This window comes from Scyliorhinus torazame, chromosome 18 (genome assembly GCF_047496885.1).
Source record: "Scyliorhinus torazame isolate Kashiwa2021f chromosome 18, sScyTor2.1, whole genome shotgun sequence".
NCBI classification, from domain to species: Eukaryota; Metazoa; Chordata; class Chondrichthyes; order Carcharhiniformes; family Scyliorhinidae; genus Scyliorhinus; species Scyliorhinus torazame.
In genome coordinates, this window is record NC_092724.1 from 25,424,300 (window position 1) to 25,435,493 (window position 11,194).

The following is an 11,194-nucleotide window of genomic DNA, read 5'->3' on the forward strand; positions in this document are numbered from 1 at the left end:
GGGTCACCGTCTGTGCGGAGTCTGCAAATCCTCCCCGTGTGTGCGTGGGTTTCCTCCGGGTGCTCCGGTTTCCTCCCACAGTCCAAAGATGTGCAGTTTAGGTGGATTGGCCATGATAAATTGCCCTTAATGTCCAAAATTGCCCTTAGTGTTGGGTGGGGTTACTGGGTTATGGGGATAGAGTGGAGGTGTTGACCTTGGGTAGGGTGCTCTTTCCAAGAGCCGGTGCAGACTTGATGGGCTGAATGGCCTCCTTCTGCACTGTAAATGCTATGATAATCTATGATTGGTGCCTGCAGATCATTAGGAAAACATGAGAGATCCCAGACGATACTATCTAGTTAAACTGATATCATCTTATTGAGGTCAATGGAGATGAGGATTGTGGAATGAATGATCCAATATTGTTTGGGGTATATTATTGTCCAATGTCACCCCAGGCCAAACACTTACAGTTGATGTTTTTTAGTTTTTGAGAGAAGTTAGTACTAATATGTGAGTCACACAAAGACTCAAATGTGTAGAGACAATGAATATCTCTCTGTCCTCCAACTGGATTGGATATTTGGGCTGGTACTTAGAGGAATGATTTTGTTTTGAAGTTCTATAAGTGATTGCAGTGAGCTCAGACTGAATGAATTCCCGGAATCCCAAATATATGGTGTGCTGCTCATTCCTCTGCTGTTAACAATCTGTGATGGAGGTTTCCTGCCATTATGCTTCACAATGTTTATGCTGGATTTCCGGAGGAACAGGAAGATTCTGTAACAGAAACAGCACACACGATAGCTATTAAACAGCCAGACAACGCAGTTAGGGGACAGAAGAGGCATCTCTGCAGCTATGGCCATTTCATGCTGCCAAAGGTTTGTTTTATTTGCACTTATATTCTCAACCACTGCACTCTGCCAGTTGAAACAAGGTAAGAATTAATCTGGTCACTTCGCTCCCTTTCTTCTGTAATGTTTTTCTCCTTTTAGAAGAGTCTTTTTTCCCATAAATATAGAGTATCCAATTATTTTTCTCTCCAATTAAAGGGCAATTTAGCGTGGCCAATCCACCTACCCTGCACATCTTTTTGGGTTGTGGGGGGTGAGCCCCACGCAGACACGGGGAGAATGTGCAAACTCCGCACAGACAGCAACCCAGGGCCGGGATCGAACCTGGGCTCTCAGCGCCGTGAGGCAGCAATGTTAACCACTGTGCACCGCGCCACCCTCTTTTAGCAGAGTCAACGTGGTTTTGTGAAAAGAAAACCATGTTGGAGACATTTATTAGAGTCCTTTGAGGATGTAACAGGCAGCGTGGATAAAGGGGTACCAGTTGTGTATTTCAATTTCCAGATGGCATTCGCAAGGGTGCCACATGAAAGATTGTTGCTCGAGATAAGAGCTTATGGTGTTGTGCGGTAGTAGATCAGTACGAGTGGAGGACTGGCTAACAGACAGGGAGCAGAAAGTCGGGGTAAATGGGTCGGGTTGGTAAACTGTGCCTCGTGGAGTGTCACAGGGATCATTCCCTTGGACTCAATGATTTACGATGTACATTAATGTGCATCGTAGCCAAACTTGCTGATGACACAAAGATAGTTTGTGAGTTGTGGGGAGGGTACAGCAGTCTGCAAAGGGATATAAAAGGGGCAAGTAAATGGGAAAAATGTTGGCAGATGGAATATAATGTGGGAAATGTAAGGTTGTCCACTTTGGTGGGAGGAATATAAGAGCAGTCTATTATTGAAATGGAGGGAGACTGTAGAATGCTGTGGTACAGAGGGAACTGGGCGACCCTGTACATGAATCCCAGAAGGTTAACATGCAGGCACAGAAAGTAATTAGGAAGGCCAATGGAATGCTATCCTTTCAGAATGGAGTAACAAAGTCTTGCTAGAAATGTACAGGGCATAGACGAAGCTGCGTCTGGAGCACTGTGTACAGTTTTGATCTCCTTATTTCAGGAGGGATATAATTGCACTGGAAGAGGTTCTGAGAAAGTCCACTGGGCTCATTCCTGGGATGAGGGGGTTGTCTTATGAGAAAAGGTTGAACAGGAAGAGACTACATTCTTCGCAGTTGAGAAGAATGATAAGTGATCTTATCGAAACGCAAAAGATTCTGAGGGTGTGTGACATGGTAGGTACTGAGAGGACCTTCCCCAGTTTTAAAATAAAGGGCCTCCCATTTAAGACAGTGAAGAGGAGCAACTTCCTCTCTCTTCAAGCTGTTAGTGTTTGATATTCCTTTCCCCGGAGAACAGTGGTGAACAGGCCATTGAGCACACACAAAGCTGAGTTAGACAGATTTTTGATTGACAAGGGAGTCAAGGATTCTGGGGGACAGGCAGCAAAGAGGAGTTAAGATCACAGGCAGAGCAACCATGATCTTATTGTATCGTGGAGCAAGCACGATGGGTTAAATAGCCTAGCCCTGCTCCTCAATCTTACGCTTTTAGTTATCGGGCCGTTTTTATGTCAGCCACTCGGGAAAACATTTTGAGCCCACATTGCGTGGCATTGCACGGAATCCCCCTGACCGTGTTAGAGCATTCCATTTGGAACATCCCCACTGCACACACGGGTTTTGATTCCTTGCTCACACCCCTGCTCACACCATCAGTTTGGTCAGATCGATCTTCAAGTGTTGCCCGATCTACGTCGCCAGCCGAACTAATCCATCGGTGACGTAGATCGGGCAACACCTGAAGTCCGTGTCACAAGAGCAGGAGGAGGCCATTCAGCCCATCAAAACTCTTCCAAAATGTAATTAGACCATGGCTGACCTATATCTTGACTCCATTTACCCACCATTCTGCAACCCCTTCATAGCCCGTCATAACCCCCACGAGGCAGACGGGGACAGGGAAACCATTATCGATCTTCCCATGGGGCCCGTGGAGTACTTGCTTGCCAGGTAAGGGGGCGGAGGCCACCCAGCTGGGGGCTCGTTCGAACTGAACAGAAAAGCCGGCCCGAGGAGGGACCGGCATGTTGGCTGCCCCAACGGGGACTGTGATTGTAGATAGTTACCACTGTGGGAAGATTATTGTTAATAGTAAAATAGCTCTTTTCCTTCCTACCGCTGGCTTCCTTGGTAATTCAATAGCCGTACCAAGCAAACCTCTATCAATTTCAGTCTTGAATGTTTCAATTTCCTCTCAGCCTCCACAGCCTTTGGTAGGAGAGAGCTGCAGATTTCCTCTCCCTTTTGTGTAAGGAAATGTTTCCTGACATCACCCCTGAAAGATTGGGCTCGAATTTCAACAAGTACCTTAATCCAGGACTCTGCCCACCAGAGGAAATTGCTTCTCCCAATCAACCTTATCCAATCCTTTAGTCGCTTTAATTTTTAAACAATTTAATCAGATCGCCCCTTCATCTTTTAAACTCCAGGGAATACAAGCCTAGTTGGTTTAACCTTGACGCGACCATCAATTCACTCGAGACAAGAGTAGAAATAAACTGTGGCTTTAATCAACTAGAACAGTGCCTGCCTGCGACTGATCTAATACTGAGAACCACCTACAGGTCGACTGCTCTTTATACCTCCCTTCAAGGGGAGGAGCCACGGGCGGAGCCCATACAGGCCCCAACATGTTCCCTTATGGATAATACCATACAATGGCCCACAAGTGGAGCCCACAAGGGCAACAACATAGCACAAATACAAATACAAGGGCAACAGCATAACACAGATACAATGATGGATTATTGGTATAATACATTCACCACAAACCTCTCCTCACAATTTAACCTTATTATCCCAGACTATTCTGGTGAATTTGTACCCCCCCCCCCCAACCATCTGTAATCCCACCACCCCCAACCATCTCCCCCACCTCCAACCACCCCCCCCATCTCAGGCCAGTTCTTCTTCCTGAGGAGTGGTGCCCAGAACGCACTGACTGCAGTTTGTGGCCTGGCCAAGGCCTCAAATTAAAGTTGCCTGTATTTTTGTGGTGGACAAACACATAATCATCACCATCATGATAGCAGGCAAGTTTAATTTAAGATGGTTTGATACCTTCTTGATCTCTGCACAGGTTTGTTTTTGGTCGATGGCACAAGATTTGCAAGACGCAAGATCCTTTTATATTATTCAAATAGAGTGAAAGGAATGAGATAACTGATCACACGAGATTGCTTTTCACTAACCCATAGCTTTGGGAGATCAGCCGCCAAGTTACATGTCACTAGCTACATTGGGTGATCACATCCTTATGGGGGCCATCAGGGGAGGGAGGTGGGGAAAGGAATATTAATTCATTGCTCACTGGGTCAGGACAATGTCTTGAGCTCTGACCAGACATAATTGGCCGGAATTTTCTGGCCTTTCCCGGTTAGCGTGATCTACCGGTCTCAGCAAACGGCAGCCCCCTGTTGCGAGCTTCCCGGCGGTGGGGTGGAGTGGGGTGGGGGTGGGATGGGGGGGTGGGGTGGGGGGGTATACACTGGGAAACTCCGTTAACAGCGGGAGGAGCAGAAGATCGCACCATTAGCCAATGGCGGGTCGCGGGGGTGGGGGGGTATACACTGGGAAACTCCGTTAACAGCGGGAGGAGCAGAAGATCGCACCATTAGCCAATGGCGGGTCGCGGGGGTGGGGGGGGGGGGGGTTCCCGTCCAATTGTGTCCGTTTGAAAGGCACAAATTACAATTTATATTAATGACTTTGAGACGGAAGCAAGAGCGATGCATCCAGGTTTGTGATGCACTAAGCGTCAAGAACCACAAAGACATGTGAGACTTTAACCAAGGCTTTGATACACTACATAGGAAGCTTACCCGACACAGACGACCCCAGACAAAATGGGTCAGGTCTCAGAAGCTGGGTCTTATACCTAACTCCCGGGGGAGTGGCCAAGGCGGAGCTCTCCGTGGCCAGGTCAGGTTACATACAGGTGACCGAACCTCTACAGAGCTACAGTACAATACATAGTACAATACACAGGATTACAGGGCCACGTTACACACAACTATTATATAACTATGTACAATGCTAGGGAAATACAGTGGTGTAGCACCACAGTTTGTGATGATAAAAAGTTAGTTGGGGGAGAGTGTGGAAGGCAGAGATAAACTGCCCCCTCACCCAAACGGGAGTGGCAATCCAGAACTCACCCCCCCTACAAAAAGCTGTTGCAACCGGGTGCCCAGAAAACTGGAGCTTCCGAAACGGATTTTTATTAGGTCAGGGTATCAAAGTATATTAATCATGTCAGGCAAATGTGGTTGGGACAGTCCTATCCAAATGGCGTAACAGGATCGAGGGGCTGAATGGCCTCCTTCTGTTCAAAACACAACATGAAATAGATATTTTTATTTGAAACTATCAGCTTATTTTTCACTTGCAGCAGACGACATGATTTTATTTGTCAGACCATATTTCAATCAATCAGCCGCTCAAGAATGGACGGCACGGTAGCATTGTGGATAGCACAATTGCTTCACAGCTCCAGGGTCCCAGGTTCGATTCCCAGCTTGGGTCATTGTCTGTGCGGAATCTGCACTTCCTCCTCGTGTCTACGTGGGTTTCCTCCGGGTGCTCCGGTTTCCTTCCACAGTCCAAAGATGTGCAGGTTAGGTGGATTGGCCATGATAAATTGCCCTTAGTGTCCAAAATTGCCCATAATGTTGGGTGGGGTTACTGGGATATGGGGATAGGGTGGAGGTGTGGACCTTGGGTGGGGTGCTCTTTCCAAGAGCTGGTGCGGACTCGATGGGCCGAATGGACTTCTGCACTGTAAATTCTATGAAGAATGTTTTGCTATTTGATAAATTACTGCCGGCCTGTTCATACATCTTTTAAAAAAAATTTAGAGTACCCAATTCATTTTTTCCAATTAAGGGGCAATTTAACGTGGCCAATCCACCTACACTGCACATCTTTGGGTTGGGGGGCGAAACCCACACAAACACGGGGAGAATGTGTAAACTCCACACTGAGTGACCCAGAGCCGGGATCGAACCTGGGACCTCGCCGCCATGAGGCCGCAGTGCTAGCCCACTGCGCCACCGTGCTGCCCCTGTTCATACATTTTAAGCATTGATAAACCGATTGTCCCAGTACTAAAAAGATCAATTTACCACCAGTATTCTGAGTTCCACTCTTCCACTTGGAATTTTTACAAATTGAGCTAAGAGCTGAAATGCTAATGCTAATGATTTATTTTTGCACAGATCCCTCAAAATTCATTGGGAGAAGTTTCCCCCTTTTGAAAACTGCTTCCAATAATCAGCTGAATGAATCAACAAAGAGTCAGCTGACCAGTTCTGTTGTCATGGTGATGATTCCCGCCATTTACAGCATCATCCTGATCATTGGGCTCCCAGCCAATGGGATGGCTCTTGTAGTCTTGGCCACCAAGGTCCAGCGGTTGCCATCCACCATCTTCCTGATCAACCTGGCCACCGCCGACCTTCTGCTGATCCTGGTGCTGCCGTTCAAGATCTCCTACCACCTCCTGGGCAACGACTGGCTCTTTGGCGAGGGTCTCTGTCGGGCGATGACCGCCTTCTTCTACGGGAACATGTACTGCTCCATCCTGATGCTCACCTTCATCAGCATCGACAGATACTTTGCTCTGGTGCGTCCATTCTTCTCCAAGTGCTTCAGGGACAACAGATTTGCTGTTTGTTGTTGTTCGTTGATCTGGCTGATTGTCACAGCCTCCATTATACCGTTTCTCACCCAGCAGCAGACATACCTGATCCAGGACCTGAACGTCACCACCTGTCACGATGTTTTGCCAAGAGAATTGCAGTCCGGTTATTTCTTTTACTACTTTGTGTGTTTAGTCGTGTTTGAGTTCCTTATTCCGTGTTTTGTCACTCTATTCTGCTACGTGTCCATAATCAAAAAGCTGATGATAAATAATGGCAAATATGCTAAAGCCATAAGAGCCATGGTATTGGTGCTGATTGTGTATTTGGTCTGTTTCACTCCCAGTAACATAATCCTGCTCATCCATCATTCAGAGCATCGCCTGTGGGACAGCAGTGAGCTGTATTTATTCTACATGCTCTGCCTGGTGCTGAGCACCTTCAATAACTGCATCGACCCGTTCATTTACTATTACATCTCGGATGAGTTCAGGGACAAAGTGAGAAGCACGATTTTTTGCATGGCAGAGAATGACGGAGATTCAGGAAAAAATAAGCAGCAGCTTGTCCTGACCTCTTCCTCCTAAGACATCACGTGAAATGTTTGAAGACAATAATTTGGGCCCAGGAGTCAATGAATGGCTCAGTTCAATCCAAATACTTTTTGAACCCAAAACAAATGAAGGATGTAATTTTCTGACAGACACAGATTCCGATGAGGTTTATTGTTACGGCGGTTCCACGGAAACATGCTGCAGCAAATTAAACTTGTCTTATTGCTTTGTTTATTTCCGTCAGTGAATCTAACTTTATTGTTATTCAATGTCAGACTGTAGCTGGAGGTGATGGATGTCTGATCCATTTCAGAACCCCTGGGCTATACTCTCACTGTAAATACATAGAAGCATACATAGAAAATAGAAGCAGGAGGAGGCCATTCGGCCCTTCGAGCCTGCTCTGCAATTCATTATGATCATAGCTGATCATCAAGTTGATGCACGATCAATTGCACAAAGACTAAAGTTGGGTACAACTGTGGCTTTATTACAGTCAGATGCGTGGCCTCCTGCTGCAGTTGGCGAAATGGCAGGGTACTGGAGGTCATGCATATTTATACAGTTCTCCCTGGGCGGAGCCAGCTGACAGGAGCTATCGGCGAACCTGTAGTGCAGGTCCTACCTCACATCTCCTATTACAGTGGTTCACCACACAAGTTCAATACCCTGATCCCGCCACCCCCCCCCCCACCAATATTTCTTGATCCCTTTAGCCCCAAGAGCTATATCGAATTCCTTCTTGAAATAACACAACGTTTTGGCCTCAACTACTTTCTGTGGTAGCGAATTCCACAGATTCACCACTCTCTACGTGAAGAAATCTCTCCTCACCTCAGTCCTAAAAGGTTTACCCCTTACCCTCAAACCATGACCCGTAGTTCTGAACTCCCCCACCATCGAGAACATTCATTCTGAATCTACCCTGTCTAATCCTGTTAGAATTTTGTAAGTTTCTATGACATCCCCTCTCACTCTTCTAAACTCCAATGAATATAATCCTAACCGACTTAGTCTCTCTTTGTATGACAATAATACGGAACAATTTATAAAATGGATCTTCTTCAGACGAGAAATTAGACTAAAGTTGATTTGAAAAGCAATGTAGGTGTTGTGCTTGTTTTGTTATGCTCTTGACGCAGCATAAGTTGCTTCCTTGATGTGCACTCTGACAAAGGAAGGTTCAGACTTGGAGATAGCTTTAACACGTTTATTAAACTGGCAACGATTTTCCTACTTGGATTCGACTCTACTGTTAATCCTGCTATAGCTACTCAGACTAACTAACCAGTCTGCTACAATCCACGTGGTGGGTGTGATGTGTTTCAATCAACCCTGTCTGTACTCACTAAGTGTCTCCACTGGAAATAGAAAGATCATGTGTGCTGTGTCCTTTTATATGGGTAGCCCCCTTCTGGTAGTGTCACCTCTGTGTGTGTCTTGACTGCCCATTGGTCGTGTCCTATCTTACTGACCTATTGGTTGACTGCCTGTGTGTCATGATGTCTCTGGTGCTCCCTCTAGTGTTTATTTAGTCTTAGCGTATTTGCATTAACCCCCTGTGTATTTACAGTAATGCATATCACCACCCTGCTGACTGAGTGAGGGTTTCCAATGAGTGATGCTTCGAAGAGGGGGAGGGGAAGGAGGGTGTGGGTCATAGGTTATCATGAGTCAATTTGGTCAATTTTTGACAGTAGCATGAAAGCAAATCAGCTCCCTGCTTTACACCCACCTGGCCCGGCCAAGACAGTGGGGAAGAGCTGAATTTGACATGTACAGACCGATACAGGTTTATTAACAAAGGGTGTCTCGTTGTTGTCATGATATACATCAGCATATCATGATGCAATCACACACACACTGACACACTGATGGACATACAGTAGGACCAACCAGCATACACAACATCGCAGCCAATCACCAGTGAGAGCACACGCACAAAGACAGGGGACACCAGAGTTCCCGCTCATTCTAGCAGCAGCCAGCTCAGAGCACAGAGCTCACAGCCTGCCTCTCAGACATTTACCATGTGCTGAGTGCCTCACCTAGATAGTGATAGGACAGGGTCCACAGATAAGTTGGTAATGCACGTATCCAAGCTTACAGTATATTAGCACAGTTGAGTTGTTAATAAAATAGAGTTACACCATCTCCAGCCGTGTTGACCTGTTTATAGACCAGAACACCCAACACGACAGTTGTCATGGGTCAGGGTGTGGTACAGTGTTAAACTAATCCTGCAAATTGATTCAGTTGCTCTAGTAATCCCCACCAATGCTTGGTTCGCATTTCCGACCGTATTTCTGATCCATTTTAAATCCTTCTGAAATTCTGTCTATTTTATTCAGAATAAAACTTATTCTTTATTCTTTCATTTAATGTGAGCGTCGCTGGGTGGGGCAGAATTTGTTGCTCATCGTTAATTTCCCCCAGTACTGAATTGTTTACAGGCAACATGATTGGGGAGGACACGTGTCGAGACCTATCCTTGCCTTCCCATTCCTCGTTTGATTGTTCAGTGTTTCTGTAATTTGAACCATGAAGGTATTAATTCAGTGTCTGTGCTGAGCCAGTTACATGCTGGTTGCAAGGAAGCCAGTCTGACAGTCTTTCTCGAGTTTAAACAAAGGAAACTGAGCAAAGCAATCCACCCAGACAGAGATAGTTAAAATGGTAAACCCACAGCCCGACCTTCAGAACACACACACACACATGCACATACACGCATGCATGCATACACCAGCTTGCATGCACACTCATAATAATAATCTTTATTGACACAAGTAGGCTGACATTAACACTATAATGAAGTTACTGTGAAAAGCCCCATGTCGCCACACTCCGGCACCTGTTCGGTACACTGAGGGAGAATTCACAATGTCCAATTCACCTAACAGCACGTCTTTCGGGACTTGTGGCAGGAAACCCGAGCACCCGGAGGAAACCCACGCAGACACGGGGAGGACGTGCAGACTCTGCACAGTCAGTGACCCAAGACGGGAATCGAACCTGGGACCCTGGCCCTGTGAAGCATAGTGCTAACCACCATGCTACCGTGCTGCCCACGCTCACACATGCACACACACAGATGCATGCACACATGCATGTACACATTCATGCCTGCACGCGCACACACACACATGCATACACACAGATGCACACACACACACAGACAGCTGCCCACACACATTCATGCACAGATGCGCACAAACAGGCACACATGCACACACAGATACACACACATGCACACGCAGATGCACACACACACATGCACAAACACAAGTTCACAGTAGAGCTTACTCTTTGGCCATATTGAAATTCAGTGATGAAAGCTAAAAATAAAAAGGGAGTTCACTGTTTATGAGTCCTTCACTGGGATCCTTTGCTGGGATCCTTCGCTGGGATCCTTCACTAGAATCCTTCGTTCAGATCCTTCGCTGGGATCCTTCGCTGGGGTCCTTTGCTGGGATCCTTCACTGGGATCCTTCGCTGTGATCCTTCGCTGGGATCCTTCACTGGGATCCTTCACTGGGATCCTTCGCTGGGATCCTTTGCTGGGACCCTTCACTGGGATCCTTCACTAGGATCCTTCGCTGGGATCCTTCACTGGGATCCTTCGCTAGGATCCTTCGCTGGGATCCTTCGCTGGGATCCTTCACTGGGATCCTTCGCTGGGATCCTTCGCTGGGATCCTTCACTGGGATCCTTCACTGGGAACCTTCGCTGGGATCCTTCGCTGGGTTCCTTCGCTAGGATCCTTCGCTGGGATCCTTTGCTGGGATCCTTCACTGTGATCCTTCGCTGGGATCCTTCGCTGGGATCCTTCGCTGGGATCCTTCACTGGGATCCTTTGCTGGGATCCTTCACTGGAATCCTTCACTGGGATCCTTCGCTGGGATCCTTCGCTGGGATCCTTCGCTGGGATCCTTCGCTAGGATCCTTCGCTGGGATCCTCCACTGGGATCCTTCACTGGAATCCTTCGCTGGGATCCTTTGCTGGGATCCTTTGCTGGGATCCTTCACTGGGATCCTTCGCTGGGAT

The 11,194-nt window shown here is 47.0% G+C and overlaps 1 protein-coding gene across 2 annotated transcripts; it reads left to right on the plus strand.

Annotated features, from left to right (window-relative positions):
• The first annotated feature begins 712 nt into the window (after positions 1-712).
• LOC140395054 (proteinase-activated receptor 2-like) lies at positions 713-7,383 on the plus strand. 2 transcript variants are annotated; one of them, XM_072482407.1, is made up of 2 exons: positions 713-922; positions 6,173-7,383. In XM_072482407.1, the coding sequence occupies exons 1-2, from the start codon at positions 844-846 to the stop codon at positions 7,180-7,182; spliced, it is 1,089 nt and encodes a 362-aa protein (XP_072338508.1). In that variant the 5' UTR covers positions 713-843; the 3' UTR covers positions 7,183-7,383. The 2 variants fall into 2 exon arrangements, with proteins under 2 accessions (XP_072338508.1, XP_072338510.1); XM_072482409.1 differs by having other exon boundaries at positions 715-866.
• The last annotated feature ends 3,811 nt before the right edge of the window (positions 7,384-11,194 follow it).

Bases quoted from the DNA above. Each gene is read 5' to 3' on its own strand.
- LOC140395054 (XM_072482407.1), top strand. From the start codon at position 844: ATGGCCATTTCATGCTGCCAAAGGTTTGTTTTATTTGCACTTATATTC. The intron at 923-6,172 runs GTAAGAATTAAT...ATTTTTGCACAG, and splicing joins ACTCTGCCAGTTGAAACAAG to ATCCCTCAAAATTCATTGGG.